The sequence below is a fragment of the Vicia villosa genome, unplaced genomic scaffold, assembly GCF_029867415.1.
Source record: "Vicia villosa cultivar HV-30 ecotype Madison, WI unplaced genomic scaffold, Vvil1.0 ctg.000881F_1_1, whole genome shotgun sequence".
Lineage (NCBI taxonomy): Eukaryota > Viridiplantae > Streptophyta > Magnoliopsida > Fabales > Fabaceae > Vicia > Vicia villosa.
The window spans coordinates 497,076-511,736 of NW_026705397.1; the positions used below are offsets into that span (position 1 = coordinate 497,076).

Sequence of the window (14,661 nt, forward strand, 5' to 3'; positions counted from 1 at the left end):
CTCTGATGTTGTTGTAAGTAAGAGGTTGCGCCATGTGAAGAAGGAAAGGTTGAAAAGGTTGTTCTTTTTAAGACTCTGTGTTTTTTGAGAAAACGGAGGAAGAGAAACAAAGTTTTGAGCAAAAGGTTTCAAGCAAGTGTGAAGGAAGAAGTGTGATGTTAATCCTTTATATAGACCTGGGGCAATAGAGGAACGGTTTAATTTTAATGATTGATTAGACTGCGTTTGGTATTCCAAAGAGGAGTTATGGCTTCCGCCGTTTCCCGCCCTGGGAAGTTGAAATGTAATCATGAGAAACTGGTGCACGCACGTCTTAAAAGAGACGTTTTGAAGGAAGTGACGTCATCACTTAAATGATGGTTACGGCTAAGGAAGTGGAAACGTCAAGTCTAGACTAAAAGGAGTGCGAAGGATAGTCAGGTCACGTGCTTGCATTTATTAAGATTACTGTGACAATTAAATATATTTTGGCAAGATTTGAAGAATTGCTAAAGTATTACACATGATCATTGCAAAATGGAATAGAGTATGTAAACTGGCAAACGAAAGGTCTACATAGATATATTCCTGGTGGAATTCGATTACAAGATAAATCAATGCGCATTACAGAAAAGTTATTACAAGATTCGAAAGGACTAATTAAAATCTCTAGGAAGAGTGTCTTTTATCTTCGAATACTGAATCTCCCAGGAAGACATGCGAAGTTCAATCAAGGCCCGTTGTTTCTTCAGTTCGTCAATTTCGAAACTAGTTTTTGTGCAGCTTCGAAATGCTGGATTCCTAAACGCGCAACTTCAGTCAATTCCTGCTCATTGGACTGTTGAATGATTGCCTTACGAGATTCAGCCTCCTTTATCTTTTCTTCAAGCTGGACAATTTCCTGTTTCCAGGATTGGATATTCCGCTCACATTCATCATACTCTTTTTGTTTCTCTGAGCGTTTAAGCTTGAGAGCATCACCTTTCTTCGACGCATCAGTAGCGGCTTTCCAAGATGAACTATGAGAAGCCACCTTCGTAGTAAGTTGTTCCTCAACATTGCGACGTCGAAGAATGTTTGATTGAATTTGTTCCATCAGAGAACCCAACAAAACAATCACCTCTGAGACCTCTTTCGAAACCAGAAGTAGGTCCACCTTTTTCAGAAGTTGATTCAAGCCATGACTTTTGGTAGGATCCTTGCTAAGAATTTCGACGAGGTTGGTTTTGAAAAACTTTTCCTTTATCTGATGAAGAAGTACAGAAGTATCCTTTTTGTCACCAGATTCTGGCTGGACAGCTGGAGAAGTTTCGAGCTTAGACGGCGAAATGTTATCAGTATCCATCATAGCCTTGAGGAAGCTGAGAGGATCAGTTTGTTTAAGCTGCTCCAATTCTGAAGGAGTGGGCTTTGCTGGGGCAGGCGTCGAAGTAGTTTCAGGAGAAACTATGGTCCCAAAAGGTGCAGTTTCATGAGGAACTACTGTGGCTAGCTTGGAGGTTTCTTCCATAACATCTTGTTCAGATAAAGAATCCTCACTACCAGTTGGATGACCAGCTGCATTGTGGCTACCTGAACATTGTTGATCTACTTTTTTGCTCTTGTGAGTAGGTGGAGAATCATCAGTTGAATGGCTTTCTTCGAGTGCTATACTAGGGATGATAGTCGCAAGAGGCTGAGCGTCTTCGACCACTGGTGAAAGCACGTGAGACTTACCTGCATGAAGTAATTAGAATATATTATGGTGGGAAAGTTGCAAGAAATCTCTTTGCCGTAAAAAGAATATGTATCTACCTTGGAGGCTATCAAGATCAATATTAAGAGTGAAAGCTTTGAGGTCATAAGTGGCTGTCCCAACATCATCCTACAATCATAAGGTAAAACGTTAACTTAATTATTTTAAGTTAAAATTTATAGAGATGATTAGGTTGGGAAATCCAAATACCTTGGCTAGAATGTTATCTGGGCTCGAGTTATGGCTCTCAACAACAAAAACATTGCTACCACCTTTTAAAGGTGATTCTTCAGAAGATACCTTTTCACCCGGTGAAGTGAGCTTCGAAGATCCAGATCCCTTTTCTTTTCCCGAAGGAGTGACGGCCTTCTGCCTTTTCTTTTGGGCTTGTCTGGTTCGAGGTGGAGATTTGTCATCATCATCTGAAACAACTACTTGAGAAGCTTTTCGTTTCGAATGTGGCGGAGGCTTCGAGCTCTGAAAATATAAATTGGGTAAAGTAAGTATGATTCATGGGACATACAAATAAAATATAAAGTATGTGTATACCGTGGGTTTCTTATCAGTAGTGATAGAGTCACTCCCACTGGGTTTGTTGCTCTGCGAAACTTCAGAAGCTTTCTGCGCAGGGATTTGTTTGATCTTTTTCTTTCGAGCAACAGCTGCAGTTGAAACTGGAATCAGTATTTCAGTGGAAAAAGAAACGTTAGTCGAAAATTTTTCTAAACCCAAACCTTCAGGTATTGGAGTCAAGACACGAACATGTTCAAGATCTATATGGAGGTGTCCTTTGAAAGTATCCAGGGTATGCTTAGTCGGGACCACTCGTTCAGCGCGTTTTTAGTGCTTTCCTGAAGAATTTTAAAAGCATTCCCACACATGAACCAGTCTGGGAAAGGAGGGCTTAAAGCCACACCAAAATCAGCGCTTGGCAGTGGAGGGAATTTTGGAGGATTAAGTTTGAAAGCCACTTCATAACGCAGTTCTGGTCGAACAGACGAGGGCAGTTTCAACTTATCCAGTATAGCAGAAAACTTTTTGCGCAAAATGATTGCAGCTTCACGAACGGTCCGACTAAGATCATCAGGCCTGTAAATGGTTTCAAAGAATTTTTGAAAGGCTTGTATTTCTTTAATATGAGTCGAAGTACCTTTGTGAAATTTTTCCTGCACATCATCAAAAGCTTCAGTTAGTTCGCGAGTAAGGCTCTCAGCATCGAAGATTTGCATGGTGTAGTAATCTGTCCACCATTGTTGGAAATCTGGAGTAGAATAAAAGCCAGGTTCGAAAGGAATAGGAGAGAGATTGGTAACACCAGAGTATCTGGCGATTTTTGATTCACACTCATCTTCAGTTAGATACAAAGTATGTAGACACATATGGTTCCTTTTCTCATACAGACATTTGGGTTTTACTTGAACCAATCCAAATTGCCTGGATACCAGATTTGGTTGGTAGCAGAGGAGAACACATTGGCTTTTGGAGGGGCGAAGACGGTGATAGAATAACCTCGGGGTAAGGAAAGCTTCACAGATAATCATGGATTCAGTATCTTGGTCTTGAGATGTTGTTGGGAACTTTCGAGTGAACCATTCAGGACCCACTATCCTGTGTACGAACGGAGCCATTGAAGGGCTGAATTGATGACACCGAGCAAACATCATGACATATGCTAAGAAATGCTCGCGAAGTTTCCCAGTCTCTTCTTTTGGGGTTAGCAGAGCCAACCTGGTTCCTTCTACAGTTTGATTTTTAATATTTGGATCTTCTTCGTTCACAACACCTCGAAATGAGAGGTGAGCTTCGAAAGTAGCATTAAGCCACAGTTGCAAAAACCAGAAAGGACCAGCAAAGAGCAGGGATCCTGATTCATAATTCTTAACAAGGTCTGTTGCTTCACCTAGGTTCTCATAGAGAAACCCTAGAATTAACTGGCTTAGGTTCAGTTGTGTTCCAGCATGTAGTTGATTGGCCATACAAAGATACCTCTTTGCTACCTGTATGGACCTAGAGCAGAAAACGCACCTCGAAAGCCATAAGGCTAAGAAAGCAATATGCTCTTCGTCTGAGACTACCTCATTGTTTTCGTCATGATATTGTTGAATGAACGCAGTGTAAGTAACTGTTGCTTCGCTAAAATTAATAGTATCGGTATCCATGACATTGGGGTCAAAGGTCTCTCCGGTTGGTCGAAGCCCCGTGATAGCAGCTATGTCGAAAAGAGTGGGGGTGACCATTCCACACGGGAGATGAAAAGTGTTCTGGGAAGCATCCCAGAAATGAACTGATGCTACTAACATGGTTTGGTTGTATTCTAAACCAGTTTTGGACAGTTGGATTAAATCATAAATGCCTAGTTGTTTCCAGAAAGAAGCCTTGTGTTTCTCTACTATTGTTAGCCAGGCATAGTACAGTTCAGGGTCTTTTGCTAAGGGAATTGACCTAAAAACTTTCACAAAATTGGTTACATAGTTTAACCTAATTTTCTCTAGGGCTGAAGGGGTTATGGTCGAAGTATCTTCTGTACCATCAGGATCTACTAAAATAGAACGACCATCTTCATCTATTTTGTTCTTACTAACTAAAAGCCTAGTTTTATAGTAAGCAGGAAAGAATTTATTCAGAGAAGGGTTAGTTTCTCCTGGTAAAGGACCCATGAAGGCATGAGTTTTTCCAGAAAGTTCAAAAGGAATGATTACCAGAGAAGCGTAAATGGCGCGCTGTCATACCCCAAAATTTGCCCGCCTTATTTCTAACATTTAATTATTTTTAACTTTAGTTTTATAAATTTTGTTTAAAATTTTACTAACATTTTAATAAGTATTTTTTTTTATATAGAGTGTTTTTTGTTTTCTATTTTTAGTTGTTCACAAAAAAAATCACAAAAATTACATTTTTTTTTAACAATTTAATATTAATTTTCGTTTTTTTATATATAGTTATTTTTTTTAAAAAAATTATTATTTTTACTTTCTCACATTCTCGTGCATAAAATAACTCAAAAAAATTATAAAAAAAAAGAGGGTATATATGTTAGTGTTTTATTCCAGTTTTGGTCTCAGTCAAGTTACATTAAAGTTTTGATTTGATTTTCCTATTTTTAGAAAAAAAATAAAAAATATTTTAATGTTTAATTCAGTCATTTAATTACTGATTTTGTGTTAACTAATTTCTATTTTTATTTAACCTAATTTCTTCATTATAAATAAGAGACCAATGGCACGTACAAGAGGAGACAGACAATTCTCTAATCCTTATTTTACACACTATTCACGTACATACACGTCTAACAGCTTTCAAATTTTTTCTAACACTTTTTTTACAAACACTCTCACGTTAACCATCATCTAACAATTTGCATCACACACTCCTTCATAAACCTGTTCAGATTCATCTACCTCCATTCAAATCAACATCACAATTAATCACAACCAAAAAACAACATAACCAAAAACAACACAACATCCATATACTTTGTGTTTTATTTTGCAGGAAACAAAGTGGAATAAGGAGGTCTGGAGACACACATGGGCAACACCACAGGAACAACATCACGCCATTCGCAGCCGTTCACAATCCAACGAATCACGCCTCATCGCTCTCCTCCGACGATCCGCAACGACACTGTTTTCCTTCTCTAACGTTGCTCAAGATCTCTACGGTCCAACCACAATTGCAACAGAATCGATTTTGATTCGGTAAGGCTCAGTTCTCCTTATTTTCATTGGCATCCAATTAATGGTTAGATTGCTGCGATTTGTGTGAGATGGGTTCCAAATCATGAAAAATATTTGTTGTTACTGTGCGAAAGGAGAGAGAGAGAACCGAGTCCTTTTTCAAGAAGAAGAAAGGTTGTACTATGTTGTGTGGTTCTTGTTGTTCTGCTTTTTTTTATCACTGGCTTTTTTTAAGATTCAGCATCCTTGCATTTTTCTCTCCAATGAATAGATGCCATGTGGCAGCCTGTGAATGGTCGGTGGACCAAGACCATCACGGAACAGTTGTTCCTCATCTCCTATGATGCTTCAGGACTTTCATTTATACTATTTTTGCTGGTTTGAGTTTCTTAATTTCATATCCATTATTCTTATTATGCAGAACATAGATTAGATGAGGTTGATGTATTAATTTTCATGCGTTGCTTTTTTTACAGTAGATTGCTATTAGTTTAGTTTTGTTGACAACTTTATTTAGTTAATACAAAAAAAGAGAAGTATTATTAGAATTTAGATTTCATTAAGTTTTAGTTTTAATATAAAAAATACAAAATTTATATTTAGTTATTGTTTTACTTTATATCAAAAAGATCCAAAAAAATATATTTTCACGTAGATTTTTGTTTAGGATTTTATACAAAAATAATAATTATTTTTCATTTATATATCAAAATCTCTAAAAATATTTCTCTCTTCTTTCTTTAGAATTCAATATTGAATATTTCTAGGTTTCTCTTGTTATTTTAAATTAATGTTTGTTCATATCTTTTTGTCATTTACTAACATCTATCTTTTGTTTATGTGAGGTACCACTTGAGACCAAGACTTTTGGACCTTTCGGACATTTATTATTTATATTTTGTATATATTATTTTTAATTTGGTTTTGTAATAATCTTTCATCCCCGTTTGGAAAATTGTAATCCCCTCCCCGAAGCCTTGTAATAGCTAGGTTTATTTCCTCTTTTACTTTCCGCACTCCTATATCTGTTTAGATGTATGCTTAGGATTGTATGGCAAGACTAATAATCAAACGCTAGCTAACCTTAACTCAAGATCAATAAATAACTGAATCTAACACACTTCGCACTCACTCACCTCTAGGGTTTCTCCTCTTCAGTTGCCTTTCGATATATGGTCATGTCCCTCGAGCGTAAGGGTACTCTTAGCAAATACTCTTATCAAATCAAATCATCACCGTCCCTTCGATAAAAAGATCATAAGTCCCTCGATGACCCTCCGATGTTGCCTAAAATTTATGATCTTGTCCCTCAAGTTGCCTTCGGTAAATGATGATGGTCCCTTCGGAAAATTGCTAAGGTATCCCTACAATGTTGCCTTCAATGACCTCGATGACCCTTCGATGACCCGCACGTCCAATATAAACAAGGACTACCTACTTCTATGTAGTATGGATAGTCCTAGGAACTTTAAAAAGCATAGAAAAAGACCAACTATTTAGGGTAGTGCTTCTTAATATGCCTAGCTCAACTAAAAAACATCTTTTCAATTTTCTTTCAAAAACTAAGGCTACGCATTTACGCTAAAGTCCTTATGCCTCTTTTCAACTCAAAACCAAACAAACATGAGCTAAGCAAATTAAGAGCCCGTAGATAACTACGGATGAAAAGGATGCTTGCACCTTCCCTTTTCATAACCTACCCCCCGAGCCCGTTTTTTTTTTATAAAAAAAAAGGTCTTTTTTTGTACTTTTTACCTTTCCTAAAATTGGACAAAATAAAAGTCGGTGGCGACTCTTGCTCACCGCAACATTGTTGCATATTTAAAAATAAAAGTCAGTTCACCGAGTTACAGAACTGGCGACTCTGCTGGGGATTCTTTAAGAGTGGTTTACCTTAGGGATTAGTTCATTATAAATGTTTTTAATTGTTTGTTTGTGTGCTTTATTTTTAAAGATAATGCTTGGGTTTGTTATTGTGTGAAAGATCCTATACCCGGATCTAGTGTACCTTAGGTATGTGGCAATAGACCAAGGAGACTGTACGACATGTATCGATATGGTTGATCTGGTGGCCGCCGTTAGTGCGACGCTTTGGTTTGTCCTGATGGCCCTTGAAAGTGATCGAGGAGACATTTGGCTGCCGCGTGGTGTCATTAAGCACTAATTCGCCCTTAGAACCTTAATTGAACTTGACTTTGGCCTATAGGAAGTAGCGAGATGGCTGGCTTTGGATTTTTGACTGAAGCCGGTTGATACTCGATGCTACACTCATTGAGATTGGACTCTAGGGATGTTTTTGGCTGGCCGTTCGAGTGCCATGTTGAGATAATGCCCGCGAGAAAGATCAGGGATATGAGCACCATAGAACCCGGTTACGATTTTAGGACAGGTTGATCCGACTAAACTTCAGTGGGGAGGGTACTTACCTATGGACTACATGCAAGCCTTTAAACCTAAGGAACACTTGTGTGACTTGCTTGTGTATGCTGCTAACCCTTTAGTTTTCTTGCAGGTTTTGTTTGTAGGACTTACTTGTCCATACTACCTTATGCTTTTACATAACCTGTGGACTAACCTTATTCAAGGATCTTAGGGATTTAGGACGCATAATTTCCAGGTACTATTATGGAAGGACTATCAAGAGCCTAAATTTCTATCAAGGGGCAAGAGGATCTATTTTCCTCTCGCCAGATGCTTTTCAAACTTGAAAGTATAATAAACTTATGTCAAGGGGCAAAAGGATTTATTTTCCTTTAGCCATATGCCTTCAAACTCGAAAGTGCCATACCCCGAATCAAAGGCTATGACCCACTGGATATGGTGAGCTTGATTCTTATAGAAGGACGTCCAAAGATGAAAAGTCAAAGTTCTTTAGACGAAGCTGCTACCAACAACCAAGCTTCTCACTTTCTTACTACCTTATTCATATTATCCCTGAAGCTGTACACTTACAACTCTTGTGTGGCTTCGTCGGAATCCTCTCCCTAGAAGTAATCTGCAGTTTCAGATACAAACGCCTGGTTTGTTTTCCACACTAGGGCACCTAGCCATTCGATTGATGATTGTCAGCCATTTAGAAAAAAGGTTCAAGATGTGGTTGCCGTAAAGGTTGTCACATTTACATTTGTATGCCAGATTTGAAGTTCTTCTTCGACTCAATGGATCTTCTGAAGCAATAAGTCCATACGGAGAAAATCTCCTCAACTTTGACAATCTCTATATCATCATGCATGTTCATGCGTAGTCTTTCATGTTTTGATTCAATACTGTTTATATGCAATACTTGTTTGTTTTTGAACTATAAAAATAATGCATTCTATATGTTTGTCTTGAAAAAATTCATTCGCTCTCACTCTAATATGTTTTTCTTTGCTTGTGATACCAAACTCTCAGTGATAAAGCATGATGACTCTGAAGGGAGAATGACGAACATATAATACCAATAATCTCAAATGGTGTGCTTTCGAGTAAAACCCTGTTGATGATGTACAGGCATTGTTTCAAATCCCCAAACACTGGAGATATAAGGAAGTTAATCCCTTGTCAACCCCTTTGAGCCTTGAAGTAAGAGTTTCTTTTCTATATGAAAAACCCTCATATTTAACCCAGGGGCAGGGTAGTGTTCAGTTAACCTGGTTGAGCATTCAAAATTCATCAGGAGCACTCATATAAGGATACAACAATGGTTATCCTTCAAAAGGTTGAGGAAAGTCAATACCACAATAGTTATCCCTCATCAACCAAGAAATGAAGCAGTCACTATCGTCTCAACAAGTCAAAAGACTCAGGGTCACACGACTTGTTAAAAAAAAAAGATAACGAATTGAAAAAAAAAAGAAAAGAAAGCTTGCTAAGTCAGTAACTTGAAAACAAATGACTTAGGCAAAAGTTAGGGCATCCCGCTGGACTTCAAACTCGGAATTCAAAAGAATTTGTCCAGGCAAAAGTTAGGGGAAAATGAAAGTATTGCAAAACAAAAAAGATCCTCAACAAAAGGGGAAAATTCGCGTGTCTATAAATTCAAGATCGTGTGATTAGACACCAAGAATAAAAGGTAAGTGACTGCCATGACCAAACACCTCATCAACTCCTCAATCGTACGTCTCAAGCTCCTCTTGAAGGAGGAATGCTCACGTCAAGTTAACTGAACTTAGGTTGGAGAACATCACGAAGGGGGTGGGCACCAATAAAATTTTGAGCCTAAAAAATCTTTTTTTTCTAAAACCGTGAACCTAACCACGTTACAACCCTCAAAAGTCCTAATTGAAGCAGGGTTAATTCGAAAGCATACTGTAACGAGAATACGCTAAACCGACTCCTAAGAGATTTGCTAAATGCTTGAGTTGGTATCACACTACCTTTCAAAGAAATTGATGTTTTGACATCCTTTCAAAAAAAAAAATTCTTTTTAAAAAAAAAAAAAAAACTTCAAGACAAACATGAACTTTGAATTAGAATTATATTTCTCATAATAAACATTCTTTGCATATGAACAAGTGTTGACATCAGGAAGGTTTCCATCATGAACTTCAGATGAAAAAATTTAATCCTCCCAAAGGACAAGTTGTCTTCAGAACTCCATCGAGTTCGAGCGAGGATATTTCAAATTGTGATCACCCTCAGGGGCACAAAGGCAGCTGAATACTCCGTTGAGTAAGAATTCAGTCAATCTGGGGAAATCAAGTCAAGATTCATAAAGTCTCTCAAAAGCGCTGAACATCCAGAGGAGCAAGTCTATCACTTGGGGCATTATTGCATTAATCAACAAAAGCTACTTACTTACTGGTATCAAATGGTGTCAGTATTACTCTCTCGTTCGGTAACTTCAAGCATCAAGTATGTCAGGCTACCGATCCCAGGGGCAGGTAGACTCCCACAAGCAAAGGGCCACACATGGTTAAGAAAATGTTTTCCAACAGCAAAAAGACATAGGGCAAGGAAATATTGAAATCTCAGGGAATCTTCCCCACAGAGTAGTTTCCACAAATATCCCCACATAGCAATCCTCAAGAAGTTATCTTCAAATAATCTCTTCCCAACAGAGGTTTGGTTCCCCAATGGAGTTTACATCTCTAGCACTGCCGATTCTCTGACGCAATCTTCTTCTCCGATAGGGTTTGTTCAAACTTACTATCCCCATTAAAAGTAGACACTCGAAGATTATTCTTCTCTCTTATCCCCAATCAGGGCACATCAGGATCAAATCACTAAAGCTACTTTCATCCCCAAGCGGTAATAAAAATCCCCAGCTAGATATCCTCGAATGGAAGACAGGAATTCTCAACACAATCACCTTGTCATCATCTCCAGCAGCATACAGAGATTTATTTTCTCAACCAACAATTGCTATACAAAGTTACTAATATGCTTCGACTATACAGTCCATCCATGCATCATTCACAATACATAAATAACATACAACATTCTCGTTTATTTAGAGAATCTCATTCACATTACATACATAACATACAACATTCTCGTTTATTTCGAGAACCTCATTACATAATACATGCATCATGACATTGCATAAAAATAATTTTGCCTTTTCAGGTCATTTCATAATCAAAAGAACATGATCATTCAAGTACGGTGCAAAGATGATCGTATCAACGATTTAATTTTGACACTCATTCCAGATACAAATATAATCTTGATGCTCATTCCGAGTCTTTCTTCAAAGATAATTCAGAAACAATCAAAGAACTTCTCATCCTTTCTAGGAGCCTTTCTAGGTAGTCTTGTTTAAGACGTTTCTTATCCTTTCTAGGAGCCTTTCTAGGTAGTCTTGTCTAAGACGTTTATCATCCTTTCTAGGAACCTTTCTAGGTAGTCTTTTCAAAGACGTTTATCAACCTTTCTAGGTAGTCTTTTCTAAGACGTATCGTATCCTTTCTAGGAGCCTTTCTAGGTAGTCTTGTTTAAGACATATCATATCCTTTATAGGAGCCTTTCTAGGTAGTCTTGTTTAAGACATATCATATCCTTTATAGGAGCCTTTCTAGGCAGTCTTTTCTAAGACGTTTCATATCCTTTCTAGGAGCCTTTCTAGGCAGTCTTTTCTAAGATGTTTCATATCCTTTCTAGGAGCCATTCTAGGCAGTCTTTTCTAAGACGTTTCATATCCTTTCTAGGAGCCTTTCTAGGCAGTCTTTTCTAAGACGTTTCATATCCTTTCTAGGTAGTCTTGTTTAAGATATATCATATCCTTTATAGGAGCCTTTCTAGGTATCTTGTTTAAGACGTTTCATATCCTTTCTAGGAGCCTTTCTAGGTAGCCTTCTCTAAGACATATCTCCACCTTTTTAGGTAATCTTCCTTAACATATTTATCCGATTTTTTTTAAGACATCTCTTGCCCTTTCAAGGGGCTTCTCAGTTAATCTTCTACAAGACAGTTCTTTCCGAGCTTTGTTTAAAGCCTAATCTTCTTTACATCAGTCAATGATCTACCCTATTCAGGAACCTCTTCAGATAGTCTTCTGTAAGACATTACTTCATTTTGATGAATCTCACCTTCAGATATAATCAATGCATATGATCCAGCCTGAAAAGCGCCTGCTTTAGAAAAACATCTTGTTGAACATCTGGATGGCATCTTTAAGCCCATCTCCAATACTTCTTTCTGCACCGGCGAGTGCAAATTTTGTGGTACTCAAGTGTTCAATCATCTTCCACCTTCAGATCCCGAGTACGCCAATCTACCTCTTCAGGTTTAAGAAGATTGAACAGGGGCAACTGTCATACCCCAAAATTTGCCCGCCTTATTTCTAACATTTAATTATTTTTAACTTTAGTTTTATAAATTTTGTTTAAAATTTTACTAACATTTTAATAAGTTTTTTTTTTTTTATATAGAGAGTGTTTTTTGTTTTCTATTTTTAGTTGTTTACAAAAAAAAATCACAAAAATTACTTTTTTTTTTAACAATTTAATATTAATTTTCGTTTTTTTATATATAGTTATTTTTTTAAAAAAAAATTGTTATTTTTACTTTCTCACATTCTCGTGCATAAAATAACTCAAAAAAAAAAATTATAAAAAAAAAGAGGGTATATATGTTAGTGTTTTATTCCAGTTTTGGTCTCAGTCAAGTTACATTAAAGTTTTGATTTGATTTTCCTATTTTTAGAAAAAAAATAAAAAAATATTTTAATGTTTAATTCAGTCATTTAATTACTGATTTTGTGTTAACTAATTTCTATTTTTATTTAACCTAATTTCTTCATTATAAATAAGAGACCAATGGCACGTACAAGAGGAGACAGACAATTCTCTAATCCTTATTTTACACACTACTCACGTACATACACGTCTAACAGCTTTCAAATTTTTTCTAACACTTTTTTTACAAACACTCTCACGTTAACCATCATCTAACAATTTGCATCACACACTCCTTCATAAACCTGTTCAGATTCATCTACCTCCATTCAAATCAACATCACAATTAATCACAACCAAAAAACAACATAACCAAAAACAACACAACATCCATATACTTTGTGTTTTATTTTGCAGGAAACAAAGTGGAATAAGGAGGTCTGGAGACACACATGGGCAACACCACAGGAACAACATCACGCCATTCGCAGCCGTTCACAATCCAACGAATCACGCCTCATCGCTCTCCTCCGACGATCCGCAACGACACTGTTTTCCTTCTCTAACGCTGCTCAAGATCTCTACGGTCCAACCACAATTGCAACAGAATCGATTTTGATTCGGTAAGGCTCAGTTCTCCTTATTTTCATTGGCATCCGATTAATGGTTAGATTGTTGCGATTTGTGTGAGATGGGTTCCAAATCATGAAAAATATTTGTTGTTACTGTGCGAAAGGAGAGAGAGAGAGAACCGAGTCCTTTTTCAAGAAGAAGAAAGGTTGTACTATGTTGTGTGGTTCTTGTTGTTCTGCTTTTTTTATCACTGGCTTTTTTTAAGATTCAGCATCCTTGCATTTTTCTCTCCAATGAATAGATGCCATGTGGCAGCCTGTGAATGGTCGGTGGACCAAGACCATCACGGAACAGTTGTTCCTCATCTCCTATGATGCTTCAGGACTTTCATTTATACTATTTTTGCTGGTTTGAGTTTCTTAATTTCATATCCATTATTCTTATTATGCAGAACATAGATTAGATGAGGTTAATGAATTAATTTTCACGCGTTGCTTTTTTTACAGTAGATTGCTATTAGTTTAGTTTTGTTGACAACTTTATTTAGTTAATACAAAAAAAGAGAAGTATTATTAGAATTTAGATTTCATTAAGTTTTAGTTTTAATATAAAAAATACAAAATTTATATTTAGTTATTGTTTTACTTTATATCAAAAAGATCCAAAAAAATATATTTTCACGTAGATTTTTGTTTAGGATTTTATACAAAAATAATAATTATTTTTCATTTATATATCAAAATCTCTAAAAATATTTCTCTCTTCTTTCTTTAGAATTCAATATTGAATATTTCTAGGTTTCTCTTGTTATTTTAAATTAATGTTTGTTCATATCTTTTTGTCATTTACTAACATCTATCTTTTGTTTATGTGAGGTACCACTTGAGACCAAGACTTTTGGACCTTTCGGACATTTATTATTTATATTTTGTATATATTATTTTTAATTTGGTTTTGTAATAATCTTTCATCCCCGTTTGGCAAATTGTAATCCCCTCCCCGAAGCCTTGTAATAGCTAGGTTTATTTCCTCTTTTACTTTCCGCACTCCTATATCTGTTTAGATGTATGCTTAGGATTGTATGGCAAGACTAATAATCAAACGCTAGCTAACCTTAACTCAAGATCAATAAATAACTGAATCTAACACACTTCGCACTCACTCACCTCTAGGGTTTCTCCTCTTCAGTTGCCTTTCGATATATGGTCATGTCCCTCGAGCGTAAGGGTACTCTTAGCAAATACTCTTATCAAATCAAATCATCACCGTCCCTTCGATAAAAAGATCATAAGTCCCTCGATGACCCTCCGATGTTGCCTAAAATTTATGATCTTGTCCCTCAAGTTGCCTTCGGTAAATGATGATGGTCCCTTCGGAAAATTGCTAAGGTATCCCTACAATGTTGCCTTCAATGACCTCGATGACCCTTCGATGACCCGCACGTCCAATATAAACAAGGACTACCTACTTCTATGTAGTATGGATAGTCCTAGGAACTTTAAAAAGCATAGAAAAAGACCAACTATTTAGGGTAGTGCTTCTTAATATGCCTAGCTCAACTAAAAAACATCTTTTCAATTTTCTTTCAAAAACTAAG

At 36.8% G+C, this 14,661-nt stretch overlaps 1 protein-coding gene across 1 annotated transcript; it reads right to left on the reverse strand.

Moving 5' to 3' along the window:
• Positions 1–727: 727 nt before the first annotated feature.
• On the reverse strand, positions 728–11,985 carry LOC131631918 (uncharacterized). Its single transcript, XM_058902677.1, has 6 exons — positions 11,904–11,985; positions 2,264–2,388; positions 1,925–2,191; positions 1,774–1,843; positions 1,463–1,695; positions 728–1,135 (listed from the first exon to the last, which is right to left on the reverse strand). The coding sequence occupies exons 1-6, from the start codon at positions 11,983–11,985 to the stop codon at positions 728–730; spliced, it is 1,185 nt and encodes a 394-aa protein (XP_058758660.1).
• Positions 11,986–14,661: the final 2,676 nt, after the last annotated feature.

Bases quoted from the DNA above. Each gene is read 5' to 3' on its own strand.
- LOC131631918 (XM_058902677.1), bottom strand. From the start codon at position 11,985: ATGCCATCCAGATGTTCAACAAGATGTTTTTCTAAAGCAGGCGCTTTT. The intron at 2,192-2,263 runs GTATACACATAC...TTATATTTTCAG, and splicing joins CTACTGATAAGAAACCCACG to AGCTCGAAGCCTCCGCCACA. The intron at 1,696-1,773 runs GTAGATACATAT...TACTTCATGCAG, and splicing joins TGATCTTGATAGCCTCCAAG to GTAAGTCTCACGTGCTTTCA.